This window comes from Hemicordylus capensis, chromosome 8 (assembly GCF_027244095.1).
Source record: "Hemicordylus capensis ecotype Gifberg chromosome 8, rHemCap1.1.pri, whole genome shotgun sequence".
NCBI lineage: Eukaryota > Metazoa > Chordata > Lepidosauria > Squamata > Cordylidae > Hemicordylus > Hemicordylus capensis.
This window is the reverse complement of record NC_069664.1, coordinates 18225009-18240274: the sequence shown is the minus strand read 5'-3', so window position 1 is coordinate 18240274 and position 15266 is coordinate 18225009. Positions and strand designations below refer to the sequence as shown.

Sequence of the window (15266 nt, the reverse complement as noted above, 5' to 3'; positions counted from 1 at the left end):
AGGAGCTATGACAAGGCTGCCAAGAGGTGATCACATTTCTGAGCATGCCTTGTTTTACACTCTCATACTCACACTCTAGTACATAAGCCATTTGGGCAGTAACACAATGAATGCTTGTCATGATTTCTGACAAGGTCTGCACCTTAGAGATGGAAAATAGGTGATAGCACTGCAATTGCGGCGAGTTATTGTGCTTTTATCGCCCTGATCACTGGGCCTGCAGTAGCCAAATTTGCAACGGTGTTTTAAAAGCTTGTAAAAGTTTTAAAAACACAAAAGCTACTGTAAAATTGTATCAGTGTTGTCAAAGGAATAGAAATGACAATTGGCGGGAATGTCCTCCAAATATGTTTTGTTGTAAACCATCCAGGGACTTGCATTTTGGGCAGTATACAAATATGCTAAATAAATAAATATCACTCCATGGAAATAGTACAACAATTTGATCATTGTTATTCTAACCCCGACCTTAACCCTTTTTTCTGCCCCCCAAATGACTGCGATTTTGCTCTAGTTGCTTGAAGGTGAGAACACACATATAGAAGGTAAGAACCCACAGCAAGTTGTAAGCGCAACAATGCTATCATCTATTTTCCATCTCAAGGGAGTAGATGTTGCCAAAAATCACTATGAGCATTTGCCCCCTGAAACTGTATTTAGCCAAAATATTTGGGCCTGGATCATGGAATACCCCTCTACAAATAGAGTAGCATACCAGAGAGGAAACTGCAACCTTTCCAATTACATGCAAGGAGCATTCAGAAATGGTTAACCCACGCCCTGCCCCACCTGCAATCTCTGAAGCAGTGCCATCCAACTTGTTATCACCCCTCCTTCCCCCCTCCTTTTCTTTTGCATGTATAGACCTACTACTATTGGTAGGAGACCCAAGAGAGTTGTGTATGAAGTGGGCCCTTAGAATGACTTGGATCAATTCTGCTAAATAGAGAGTCCTGCTAAGCAGCTGGTGGTTGGGCATACTCACTCCACCCAAGCAGCACTCACCATCATGGGGGTTCCCCAGGAATTATGACATCAGGGCATTCCTGCAGTGAAAGCCAGTCCCGTGACACCCTGCACTTGGCCCTTAGCTTCCAAGCGGACGTCAGCTGGATTCCCTCTAGTCAAGCAGGCTCTTGCCAACTATCATGGCCACACAGCAATGTCAACTAATGGCACCAGGAAGTCTACACTTTCCCCCCCAGATTAATTCTCACATTTGCTTTTGTCTGCTAACAGGGAAAACCCCAGCAGAGAATCCACCCACAAACCAAACTTCTCTCTACACCCAACAAAGGCTGTTAACTGAAACTGCAATCACGGGAGCATAAGCAAACAGCATTGTGCAGGGATTACCTGAAAAGATGTGCCCTTTCTGCTGCTTGCACGCACTTGTTTTCATGACAGGCGTATGTAATGCTATCTGCCCAATCACATGACCTTCAGTGATGTCACATGAGGCCTTCTCAGCCATGATTCATTGGCATTTGGAGATTTCTAGCTTATGAAACAGGAGAGGTCTATCACTGGCTATTAACCGTGATGCCTCCATGTTCCAAGGCAGTATTCCTCTGAATGCCAGTTGCTAGGAAGCAACAATGGAAGAGGGCTACATATGGATATGATACTGCCTGTGAGCTTCCCAGTGGCATCTAAGAGAGAATAAAACTATGCATGGCGCAGAGAAAGTGGATACAAGTTTTCCTCTCCATCATACTACCAGAACAGAAAGCCACCAATAAAATGGATTAGCAGCACATTTAGGATCTCCTAAAGGAAGTACATCTTCACACAGCATATAATTTACACATGGAACTCACTGCCACAATCTGGGGTACTGGCAACTAGCCCAGATAATTTAAAAGGGATTTGACAAATTAATGATGCAGGAGGAAGAGAGTCATTAGTCATGATGGCTACGTGGAACCTCCATGTTCCAAGGCAGTATGCCTCTGAATACCAGTTACTGGGAAGCAATAATGGGAGAAAGCTATGTATGGCTATGCCCTGGCATGTGAGCTTCCTAGAGAAGTCTGACTGGCCCTGGTGGGAAACAGGATACAGGACTAGCTAGACCTTTGGTCTAATCCACAGCAAGCTCTTTGAAAGTTCTTGTGACAAATTTTGTGGAACACACAAATACAGCTGTGTAGGAAGACATCATACTTGCTTACCCCAGATGCATTTCAAATTGAACTCCTCTTCACCCTAGCACCTGCCTTTACCACCCTCTTGTTCGGCAGCTTGATCTGCTCACCTTCTCAATAAGAACCAAGAGTCTTGTGGTTAGGTTATTGGATCAGCTTTCAAGAGTTGCATGAAGATGCCTCTTCAGTGGGCTGGCATCTGATAAACTGGGCTCTAATCTCCAGCAGCAGATGCCACAATGAAAACCATAGCCATTTAGGCATTAGCAAAACTCTCTAGAACTCTGAAGGAAAGAGTATCCACTTCCTCCACACAAGGGGCTTTCCATGCTGAAGGCAGAAACCCCTGCTAACTGGGCAAATGGGGCACCTTTCAAAATGGCAATTCTCTATTAACGAGGGGAGAACTAACCCTATCAATCCCTAGCACAGCATCCCTCCAGTGGCTGTTGCTGGTGTCTACTTTGTGTTTCTTTTGAGATCATGAGCCTTTGGGGACAAAGAACCAACTTCTTTTTCTATGTAACCTGCTTTGCAAACTTTGTTTTTTGAAATGCGGTGTAGTAGTAGAAGAAGAAGAAGAATACAGATTGGTCAGCGGCTAAAGCAATCTTCAAATATGTTCAAAGTATGTACAGTAATAACACTTCCTAGCTGCACCCTGCATTTTAAAAGTGAACCCAGATTCACCTTTAAGACAAACACATATACAATTGCATAAACATGTGCATGCATACAGGCACCTGTGCAATGTAATGCCTGAGATGCTTAAGAGATCTTTCATGTTATATAAAACAATAAGTACCTGCATCTGTGTGTGCACACATGCAGCCCAGTATACCCCATAACTTACAGGAACCACTTTTAAAACTGCACACACATGCTGCGAGAAGCCACAGCTAGCATGCGCACGCACGCACATACACACACACACACGCACAAAAGTCTGGCTCTCCTGGAACAAGGAGCACACAGTACAGACCCTCATTTCTATGACACCTAGCACAGCCATGGCACAGTTTGTCTCTTGGCAACTTTCCAAATCATATTTTGCCAACTTTGAAATGTGGAAATGAAGGAACAAACGGTGATCTCATGAAGGCCTTGGGGAGGGCAAGGCTAAAGAAGGCTGATAGTGTTATTTCATTGAAGTTTCTAGATGGCTTTTGAATTGATTTTAGGTTTGTCTGTCACCTGAAGCAAGTATACATGCCTTTAGAGAAAGAGTGGGGTAAAATGTAAATACAATAAAGGAGATATCTGGAACGAAATGCCATTAGGATCTCTATCCCGGCTGCAATAATTTAGAAGTCAGTGGCGTATGTCAAGGAACAAAAGGAGGTCTGGTGTATCCATTTATTGTAGTTCACCACACAGGAAAATTACAAAGTTTAAAAACAAGTCCAGACTTTTAAAGTGTCTCATTGTAAAGCTGCCAGAACGAAAAACACATACGTGTGCAGGCAAACAGTGTAGGAAGCCAACCTAAAGGAAATCCAGTAACATTTTGCAGGAAAGCTATCCAGAAAGAGGACTCCAACTGTTTGAAGTTCAAGTTATTTTTTTTAAAAAAGTGAACACAAGAGAGAAAACCAAGCACACTTTCACATGTTTAAAACTTTAGTCAAAATACGACAAAATATATTAGGATTCTCTTTTAAAAAGCATTCCCACAGATTTCATATGAGAGAATTAAGGAAACAGCACACAAGATTGTATATAAAGCACAATGACAAAACTCAGGGCTCTTGCTAAGAGCTTGAAGCTATCGATTCCATCGCACTCCAGAAGTGTACCGCTAATGCTGGAAGGGAAGATCTTCTACCAACTACAAGCAAGCAGCCAATTCCTGGCCTGGGAACAGCACATGTCCTTGGTTCCCTGCCACTGGTAGCTGTGAGTGGTGCAGCTACACACCAGACAATTGTTCATATAGTTGTGGCTTCAGGGATGGCAAGGTCTTCAGCCACTTCAAGAGCCTTTAGTCACTTGAAGACAACTTCCTGCACCCAAGTTCCTCAGCCCTGGTCTTCACAGACAGGTGGTGGAATAGGCTGTCCCATTTCAGACTGCAGGAGGAGGAGCTGGTGGTGGTGGTGGTGGTAGGGGAAAACCGGTGTTTTGAATTTGTTAATAACTCCCTACAAATTAGAAACTCACTGCAGGTAAAAGATTGGGCTAGATTCCAACCATGACGTGCTAGGTTTTCTATTTGCAGGTAATGTTTTGTACACAGGCGAATTCAAAATGGTATCCCCCCACCTGCAGGTTGAAGTGGTACAGCCCATGCTACTCCCTCATTCTGCTCCGGTTGCAGACCAGGCCGCAGAATGGCAGGAAGGCTCAGCATTAGGGGGTCTGGAGGCTTAGATGTGCCCAAGTCCAAGTTACATGACTTAAAGAAGCTTCATGACCATGTTTCTCAGTTAAGAATATTGACCGAAGAGTACACATTGTCAAAGAAAGGTTGAAGCAGCAAACCTTAGAATGGCCTTCCTTGTCTACATTTCCCCCTCTCTCACCACAAGTAGAAATATAATGAGCCTCAGAGAACAGCTAAAGGGTGCAAAAGGCCTCCAGAGCCACACAAGTCCATTTTACCAGCTAGAAGAAAAGGCTGTTTTGACTTGCAGCCTGCCCAGTGGAATTACAGGAATATGTAGGGACGTTTGTCCTGAATAGGTGAATGATAGTGCTACTATGGAATTGAAACACCCACACCCACACACCAGTGCTCCCTGTAACAGGGATTCCCAGATGATTCCCAGCATCTTCAGCTGCAGTGGTCATCAGCTGAGGATTAAGGAATTGTAGTCAATAACATCTGGGAATCCCTGTTACAGAGGACACTGACACACACTGCAATGCCCTGATGAACAACACTATCTTTTTCTACTCAAGTGCTCTTCACACTTTAGAAGCAATGCCCTCAGACAGAGCTTTGAAGTGGAAAGTTTAAACATGTGCAAGAGCAACTAATCCATAAACTCCTAAGATCAAGAGCAAGATCATTCAGTGCTAGAATGGTGGATTTATCATGCAACAAGGCAAGTGTTTATAAAGCGCTTATTTCTTATAAACTGTCTCTGAGGGAAAGCTCACAGGCAATCCTTTGTGGTCTTAGGTCAATTCGAACAGCCTCAGTGCCATTGTTTTGCTCCTGCGACATCTGTAATGGGGATATGGCACTACCGATAATCAAGATTTCTTTTTAAAGAAGCTTGGCACTAGCATAGGAAAAGAAGTGGGAGACGAGGATTAAGGCATCCCCTGGCCAACACAAGCAGACTTAGGATCATTTGATCTTTAGTCTAATAATTAGAAATGTAACAACCAATTGATCAAAATTGTTCAGAAGAAACAAGCTGATAATATGTCCTTTACTTGTACTCCGACTTCTCTAGAAAGGGCTGCAGAGGTTGAACAAGCTCCCAACTTTCTGTTGCCTACAAACAGAAGACAACAAATTCGTACCCCTGGCAAAATATTTCTCAACTAACGCAATGGATCATAACATGGGCAGCAGTCAACAGGCTCCATCAAGTCAACTACAAGCCCATCACACCAATTATGCTGATAATGCCAGGAACCTATAAAGAGACAGATTGAGCCACTTTCTGAAGAGGCAAGGTGCCTCCTTGATACAGCCCTTTGGGTCAAGGTAAAAGCTACAGCGTCTGGACTACCACAAGGAGAGTTTCCTGTTATTGGTTCCTATGTCACAGTGTGGGAGAAAACAGTCCAACTTCAAGTAGCCGAGGGGAAACACATATCTGAGGACTTTGAAAGAAAGATTGAGGCATGACCATCACCAAAGTGCACGTGCACAATTAAAAGCACTTCTATTCCTCCCTCCTTGTGGGCACCGAAGAACAGCTGGAAGGCTTTAGGGCTGTATCAATGGAAGGCAAGAATTATCCTATGATTCTGTGTGCACATTTTCGGGACGAATCTTCATTCCACACGAACAGGAATTTCAGGCGCATAAAGATTTAAGATTCCTTAAATCTGAAGAGAAAGAAAAAGGATTTAAATCTGTAGGAACGGCTAAGCTTCTAAGACAGCTGAAGTGCAGGCCCGCTGGGAAAGGTGGCTTTCAGAACATTTCTGTCCAGCACATATAAGAAGTTACTTATTTAAAATATTTGTATCCCACCCCTCCAGGACACTGCTGCTTGGGGCAGCTTACAATAAAGCCACAGAACAGAGCACCCACAACAAAATGGTAAAAAACACCACACAATACAAAATAAAGTACCATGCACACTAGAAGACAGCAAGATAAAATAGCTAATAAAAAGCCATTTCCCTCCAAATTATTTATTTACTTATTGTTCAATTTATATACCCCTTTCCATTAAAATAATCTCAAAGTGGTTTACAATATAATTAAAACAATAGATAATTAAAATACAAAAGTACAGATAATATATATAAATATGAAAATAATATCTAGAATACATAACACACAAAGCAGCAGCAGTAAAAACAATGCTTTCATTAAAAAGCTTAGGTGAAGAGCCATGTCTTAACTTTTTTCCTCAAAACTGTCAAGGAGATTAAGGAGTGGATTCCAGCCAGGAGAGTATTCCAAAGCCCGGGGGCAATGACTGAGAAGGCCCTGTCCCTGCTTGACAACAGCCTCTCTCACCTACTATATAGACAATTCAGTGTCAGTGGAAGTTCCATGAACAGAAACCGAGTTTTGCTTGCTCAAGGACCCCTTGCATGAAAGCCATCTGGGTCCGCAAGCAAGCAAAATTCTCCTACGTTCATGGAAGAAGCTTCCTCAATTGGTGCTCTGCTTTGCTAAAGGTCTAAAGGCACACAATGCAGTCACCGTGCAAAAGCCAAGGAGGTCTTGGTGTGTTCAGTGCCTGGATGAAAGACTCTAGTATGCAGCCTTTAGGAGTAGCATATATGGGTCCATAGCTCAGTGGCAGAACATCTGCTTTGCTTGGCTTGCATGCCAAAGGCCCTAGGTTCAATCCCTGGCACCTCCAGGTAGGACTAGCTAAGACGCCAGCCCAAAACCTTGGAGAGTCAGTGCAGACTAGTACCCCAGGCATACCTGAAGGGCTCCCAGGACGTACGCAGAGCGCTCTTGCCTCCCTGTGCTGCAGCCACACTATTTGTCCCCCATCTGAGGATTCATGGCTTGAAGCCAACACATCCTCAGTGATGTGTCTGCTGCAGAAGGGGAGGGAGGAGGGAGAAGACCCGCCTCCTATGCTTCTGACTGACAGAGTACGTGCTGAAGCTCAGTGGATCCCACTCCTCAGTCTGACTGTCAGGCTTCAGAAAATTAGCACCACGTACTCACATTTAAAGTAATTTAATTATGTGAATGTGTCCCATTAGTTTCAATGGAAGTACTCATGAGTAACTTAGACTGGATGTAAGCCAGTGGCTGGAGTAGCCTGTCTCATAACTGGTGTTCCCTCTAACAGGGATTCCCATATGTTGTTGGCTACAACTCCCAGCAATAGCCTTTGCTTGGGGATTAGGGGAGTTGTAGTCAACAACATCTGGGAATCCCTGTTAGAGGGAGCACTGCTCGTAACTGTAACATTTAAATTTGTATATGCATACACACATACCCTAAAGATCTCTATGGAGCATCTCTATAGGGTTTGCAACAGAAGGGGTACACTTGTTTAAAGAGTTTGGGGAGCTCAAGTGTACTGAACTAGATGGATCAATGGTCTGAACGGTATAAGGCAGCTTCCTATGTTCCAATCAGTGTCCCCTCTAAGACATGCACACACAAGTTTTTTGTACATCCGCTCAGTTCATTTTAGATCCTACTCTGAGAGGATCTAAAACCAGGAAAGCCCCACTCTGAATGCACATGCATGCACACTGCCTTGATACTGCTATCCAGAATAAAACTCATTCTGTGCAGAGATGGAAAAAAGATTAAGAGGGAACCCTGGTTCCAATGTCTGGCTATCATCCAGTGCTGATTTATTAGCAGGGCTAGGTAGTGTGCAAGACGCTCATCGTCAGACTATGTACTTGCTGCTGTATGCTGACCGACAGATTTCAGGGGATGAACTGCACTACAGAAAATGTAACCAGAATATGCAGAGCAAAAGACAACCCTGCAGACCACTAAAAAGCTGCTTCTGTGGGCTGGCGTCTTTACTATCACTCCCACCCAGTGGTCCCTCTATCAGGGATTCCCAGATGTTGTTGACTGCAACTCCTATAATCCCCAGCAAAGGCTATTGCAGCAGGGGATGTTGGGAGCTGTAGTCAACATCTGGGAATCCCTGTTACAAGGAACACTGCTCCCACCCACCACCCCCAAGTCCACCGGCAACTTCTTCTGCGCCCCTCACTCTCCTGGAACCTGAACTGTCTCACCAGAAGAGACCTCCTTCGATTCCTAATTATATTGCATCTTTGTATTGATTTTAACCGTTAAGTTGCTGTGGGTTGGTTGAAAAATGGGGAAGGAATGAACAACTAGCCTGAACTGATGAACATATTCAGAGGAATGGCTGAGAAGCCACATGGCCACTGGCACTTACCTTTTGGTCGAGTCGCTGATAGTCACTAGATTTGGGCCTTCGGGTGAGCTTTGATTTTTTCCCTTCCAGAGCAAAGGCAATAATCTTAAAAAGGAAACATTGAAAGGGTAGGTCATTGGGCAACGAAGAGATTTTATAAACACACCACACTTTAGTCTAAAACCACCAATGCCATCCAATACACTGGTCTTCCAAAAGCAGACCACGTCCTGACTTAAGGTAAGGTGTTCTAGTCCCGTGGCACGCCGCCACCATTTGTGTGTGTCCTCCTTCCATCCACATTCCCAAAGAAACAAGACAGGGGAAACCCTCCGGCAAAGGAGGTCCAAACACCTTTACCAATAATACATGAAGAAGAATTGTGGCAGCTGCAGGAGAAAAGATGCACCTGCCAGAATTCCCTCCTCTGCACAACTGTTAGAGAGGTACAGGTCACCCTAGAGAAAGGAGAAAGATAGCCATGTAGTAAAAAATAAATTAATTAAAAACTTGGTCCCGTGTTAGGTTGGGGTGTTTAAAATGGGCCCTGCATCTGAATAGGTTTAAGACTGCCAATCAATCATCTTTATTACGGTCCAAGACCAGCATAAGATTCAACAGTAGAACATGAATCAATATCAAATTATGGAACAGTAGAGTCATATTACTTTATAATTACTACTCTAATACTATGAAGAATACTGTAAAACTACTACCAATCTATAGTTGTAGATATGCCCAAGAAGGCCAATTCCACAGTCCAGTTGAAATATCTAAAACGGTTTTCCATACAAAGAATCTCCATGGCCTTATCACACACGTTTGCAACGGCCACGAGAAAGAGGATAAGCTGCACAAGATGGAATGCAACACCCACCATGGGTAGAGGCTACTCGACAGCCCCCTTGTGAGTCAGACGTGTACACCAACAGCAAACGTGTACTCCAAAGCATTTTTGTGTGCCACACTCACATGGAAGGAGGCAAACAGGAACGTAATTTGTCCTATCTATCATCATTCCCCGGCAGCTGAAAATCTAAGCCAATTGTTCATTTATCTGCGTAAACCACACTCAGAATTTGAGTTGAAAAATGGTATAAAAATGTTTGTTGTAGTAGTAATGGGTATCAATGCAGATGGATGACTTTGGGAATGAAAAGAGGATAAGAAAATAATTTATTTTGCTTTCATGTTCTTATTACCCTCCTATTTCCAAGACATGCCCACCGACTTTGTGTCATTGCCTAATGTTTGACATATTGTAATAATACAGAATGCAGCAGCCAGGTTGGTCTCTGGGTCATCTCGGAGAGACCACATCACTCCTTTGCTGATAGTTACACTGGTTGCCAATAGGCTTCTGGGCAAAATATAAAGTGCTAGTTATAACTTGTAAAGCCCTAAATGGCTTAGGCCCTGGGTATCTAAGAGAATCTCTTCTTCATTATGAGCCCCACCGCTCATTGAGGTTGGTTGCCCGGAGAGATCCGTCTCCAATTGCCACCAGCTCAGCTGGTGGCCACACGGGAACGGGCTTTCTCAGTTGCTGCCCCAAAACTGTGGAATGCGTTCCCTACTGAGATATGAGAAACTTCAATTAGTTCAAAATGCAGCAGCCAGATTGGTCTCTGGGGTAACCTGGAGAGACCATATTATGCCTGTCTTAAAACAGTTGCACTGGCTGCCGATATGTTTCCGGGTGAAATACAAAGTGCTGGTTATTATCTTTAAAGCTCTGAATGGCTTGGGTCCGGGCTACCTTAGAGAGCGCCTTCTTTGGTATGATCCCCATCGCTCACTGAGGTCATCTGGAGAGGTCCGTTTCCAGTTGCCACCGGTACGTCTGGTGGCGACTCGGAACCGGGCCTTTTCTGTGGCTGCTCCTGGTCTATGGAATTCACTCCCGGCAGATATCTGCAATTTAGGCTCGCTGTCAGCCTTTAAGAGAGCCCTAAAAACCTATTTGTTCAGCCTGGCCTTCCAAGGTTTGTAAAGTGTTGTTGTTTTTAAAAGTATTTTAATTGTTTTTATATTGTTTTTAGCATTGTGTTTGTGTTGTGGGTTTTATGTTTTTTAAAAAGTTGTTGTACACCGCCCAGAGCCTCTGGATGGGTGGTTTATAAATGTAATTAATTAATTAATTAATTAATTAATTAATTAATTAAAATTATTTGGTCATTTGACCAGCAGCTAAATAAATAAATAATAAATATGATCCTCCCCATCTCTGACAATTTTTAAAAAGCATTTGAAAACCCACCTCTTCACCCAAGCTTTTTCAGTTCTTTAAAATTTTAAGGTTTTAATCTGTGGATAATTTTTAAATTGTTAAACTGTCTTAAGTTTTTGTTTATGTTTTAACTTGTTTTATGCTATTGTTAACCTGCCAGAGATGAAAGTTTGGGGCAGTGTACAAATTTGACAAGTAAGTAAGTAAGTAAGTAAGAGTATTTTACTCTGATTGAGTTTTGGGTTTAGATCCCAGTTTATTTTAGAATTTACAAACCAGGACTGCTGATTTTGGAAAGAATGAGCAGTTCTGGCTTGTTCATAACCAAAATTCTTTCAATTATTATGTGGGGAGGAAAGAGAACAGGCTTGGAGATATCATATGAAGCCAGAATTATCCAGCCTTGCATTATGTTCAAACCAGTCAAATTCGGCTGACTTTTGTATACAGCAGTCTGCTCTGTGCACAATTCTTATTTTTAACACAGCTTCATATTATACAGGGCTTGAAAATAATGCAGGCTGGCGGGGGAAATACAGCGGGAGGGGCGAGCACCCCTACCCTGCCCATAAAGTACCACCCCCGCCAGTGCTGAAATGCTGAACCCCTCTCCCCCCGAGAGCCAAAACATGTTGGAAGCCTTTATAATGGCCTCTGAACATTTCATGCTCAAGCCTAAGTCATTGCAATGAACCGCACCACCAACTGAGATCATCTAGAGAGGTTCGTCTGCAATTGCCACCAGCTTGTCTGGTGGCTACTCAGGAACGAGCCTTCTTCATTGCTGACCCAAGGCTTTGGAACACACTTCCTGCTGAAATAAGAGCCTCTCCATCCCTTACAACTTTTTAAAAGGCAGTCGACGCATTTGTTCACCTAGGCTTTTAATTAGATATTGTTTTAATTGTGTTTTAATAGTTTTAACATTTTAAATTTTAATGGTTGAAATGTTTTAATCTTTTTATTGGTTGTTTTTATTGTTTTGTTGTAAACCGCCCAGAGAACTTGCGATTTGGGCAGTATAAAAATGTGTTAATAATCTCATTCTGCGTGAAAGAAAGACAATGGTAAACCACTCCTGTATTCTACCAAGAAAACCACATGGCTCTGTGGTCGCCAGGAGTCGACGGCACAACCTTATCTTTCTTACCACAAGACTAGCTCTCCTCCCCAAAGTCATAAATGAGAAGCAACTTCTCATCGCTAAAGTCATAAATGAATCTGTTGAAGATTTTTTAAAAAGCAACTCTAGTTCAGTACCAAAATATTCATTCTCCTGGTTTCACTTCAGAACTCTCCCTTGTAGATGTACGGACATCTGGGCACAACAATACATATCCTGTGGCTCACATGACATTTTATATAGTGGAAACAAGGATACAGCTTATCTGTATTGTACTCAAACAAACCTCCAGAAATCTTATGACTTGGCACAATCATATAAAGAATATTTGAAGTCACATCACTTTGACAACAAATGCAATCAAAGCAATGAGCTGAGTTTCTGCCACCAATCATTGACAGGGTTAAGAGTAATCCAGAATCAACCCCATGACACTCCCCTGACCAGTTTTGGAACTGATGTCATGAGTACATTTTGTATGTTTTAAGCCATCCTGAAACCTCCTTGGAGGAACTTGGCAAAGTACAGATCCTTTTTTTTTTTTTAAAAATCCACCTTCTGCCACCCCACTAAACTACAGAAACCCATATCCTGCAGGCTGATGTTTTCCAATGACATATACCCTTCCCCACTAAAGATACTCACCTTCCGCTTGTTGTGGTAGGCAATGTACAAGGCTGCAACAACAATGGCAGTGGTCACCAAGTAGGCAAAGAAATGGCTATTCTCAGATTCATTCTTGGGGGCTTGATCGATTGGCTCGCCAGCCTTTCCCTGGTCCTCTACATCTTCGTCCAGGTCACTCTGTTTTACTTCTGTTTCTTCTGTTTTACTGTCACCAGACTGAGAAACAACACTTTCATGTCCATCCACAATGTCTCCTGGATTGGATCCAGCTTCTTCCTTTAGATTCACATCTGAACTGGAGGCATCAGGCTGAGGCTTTTGCTCCTTAACCCCTGACGGGTCACCTGAATGGGACGTACTAGTTTCTGAATCCTTTGGAGTTGTTTCTGAACTGGAGACACCAGGCCGAGGCTTTTGCTCCTTAACCCCCGACGGGTCACCTGAATGGGACGTACTAGTTTCTGAATCCTTTGGAGTTGTTTCTGAACTGGAGACACCAGGCCGAGGCTCCTTTTGCTCCTTAACCCCCGACGGGTCACCTGAATGGGACGTACTAGTTTCTGAATCCTTTGGAGTTGTTTCTGAACTGGGGACATCAGGCCGAGTCTCCTTTTGCTCCTTAACCCCCGACGGGTCACCTGAATGGGACGTACTAGTGTCTGAATCCTTTGGAGCGATATGTGAACTGGAGACATCAAATGGAGACTTGTTCTCCACCATCTTGGGTACACTAGGATTCAAGGTATTCCGAGCAGGACTTGAACTGGAGACTTCAGCTGGAGACTCGCCAGAAGGCTTTGAAGGAGTTGAGATTGACACCTTGGCTTGCTTTTCAGTTACCACTGCAATACAGACATTTAAGAAGTAAATATGATTTAGCACACCATGGCAGTGCTGAAAGCATTTTCACATTGCACAAAAACATACATTCATACTTCAGCTGTGCACCACCGATTACACACCCATTGAGGCTTGAGCCCAGACTTCATTTTCCCAACTGTACAAAACTAGAGTTAATTGCATTTATAAGGATAAGTGGGCCTGATCATTAAAAGGAAATCAACACAATGTTCTAGTTTGGGGGGCTCTTTTAAATCACACACACACACACCCCATGACATAAGCAAGGAAATGCAACACTGAGAACTCAGCATCATGATGGAGAATTGCACAAAATGCCTTGAGCCATCTCTTCCCACTATCAAAACACAAACATTTCCAGATACCCAATTCTCACTGGCCATCTAGTTAGACACTGAGCAACGGTGGCTATGTCCTCCAGAACAAAAGCGTTGCCAGGCCAGCAAGAAAGACAGCTAAGCAAGAGAGGGGACTACTTCTCAACCCAACACTACCTTCAGCTGGGCTTTCTCAGAGCACAATGCAGGGCTTAACCCAGGCCTGCTCAACTTAGACTCCCCAGCTGGTTTTGGACTACAATTCCCATAATCCCCAGTCATAGTGCCCAATAACCAGGGGTTGTGGGAGTTGTAGGCCAGCATCTGCAGGAGGACCGAAGTTGAGCAGCACTGGCTTAGCCCATGAACATGAAAAGCAAAGTAATCCACAAGAGACTACACTTGAGCATGTGCAGAGTGGCTTTCCTTCCACCACTCTCCTGACTCAGCACTTACCGGAGTTGATATTCACAGCCTTCCCCGAACCTTCCATTGTAACCGGCACCAAAGCAACAAGCACTCCCAGCTCAAGGAAAAGGACTCTCAGCCACCTCACCGCCATGCCGCCTGAAGAGTTTCTTCCGCTTCCAGCAACCCTTCTCCCACCCCTACAGAAAAGGCAAGTCTACAGGCCTATCATGCTACTCGAGCCACACTTCCGGCGGATGTGAACGCTTCCTTCGCTCGACTGTTGTTCTCGCGAGACTTGGATGACACATCGCTGAGAGGGAGAATAAAAAAGACCGTCAAAGCCAGGAACAAGCGAGAGTCTGGTGGGCGGGGCTAGCAATGGGCGTGGGAGGGACGCCCCAGAAGCAGAAAGAGGCTAGAGGGACACAGCGCCTGAACCTCCGGTTGAAACGGAAAATCCGTCTCTGACCCATAGAGATAGAAAAGATCTAGAGTGACATATCCTCTGCTCCCGGGTTCACTACGCGATTGCTACCTGCCCGCCACGAGAGTGAGGGGCTCGTAGAATAAATCCCAGGAGGATGTTTAGCGTAGTTGTAGCTGTGTGGCCTTCATCCAGGCATCCCGAAGGACTGAAGTGTGTTTTTACTCAGATTTTGTGTGCGTGTGCGATTAAAAACCAACAACAACACAACTTTATAAAAGTGCAACAACGTGTCTGCAAGCAAGTCAATGGGGCAAAAGTCTTCTGCATGCAAATGAGCGTTAGTAGGAGATTTGGGAAAGAATATGTAACTAGATTGAGCATCTGAGGTAGAGTAACAACTACATCGCTTTGACACCGACTGTAGATTCTACTATTCATTGTAGTTTTGTTTTTATTTATTTTTTTAATGGTTATAAACAAGCATTAGCTTTCGTGGGCAATGATCAGTTTTTGCACGGGCGGAGTGTACCTGGAAATCCACACGTCACACCTCTGCTCCGCCTTATTAATTCTGGCCTACACTGCAGGGCTACAGCATGACACAGAGA

At 43.8% G+C, this 15266-nt stretch overlaps 1 protein-coding gene across 1 annotated transcript; it reads right to left on the bottom strand.

The window, feature by feature from the left end:
- Positions 1-3489: 3489 nt before the first annotated feature.
- TGOLN2 (trans-golgi network protein 2) lies at positions 3490-14527 on the bottom strand. The gene is made up of 4 exons (XM_053270003.1): positions 14277-14527; positions 12661-13484; positions 8684-8767; positions 3490-6155 (listed from the first exon to the last, which is right to left on the bottom strand). Exons 1-4 carry the CDS (start codon positions 14380-14382, stop codon positions 6150-6152), a joined length of 1020 nt encoding a protein of 339 aa, XP_053125978.1. The 5' UTR covers positions 14383-14527; the 3' UTR covers positions 3490-6149.
- Positions 14528-15266: the final 739 nt, after the last annotated feature.

What these genes read in the sequence shown, in the direction of transcription:
- TGOLN2 (XM_053270003.1), bottom strand. Translation starts at nt 14,382, where the DNA reads ATGGCGGTGAGGTGGCTGAGAGTCCTTTTCCTTGAGCTGGGAGTGCTT. An exon ending in GGCTGTGAATATCAACTCCG is followed by an intron (nt 13,485 to 14,276) that starts GTAAGTGCTGAG and finishes TCTGTATTGCAG; the next exon opens with TGGTAACTGAAAAGCAAGCC. An exon ending in CCTACCACAACAAGCGGAAG is followed by an intron (nt 8,768 to 12,660) that starts GTGAGTATCTTT and finishes TTCCTTTTTAAG; the next exon opens with ATTATTGCCTTTGCTCTGGA.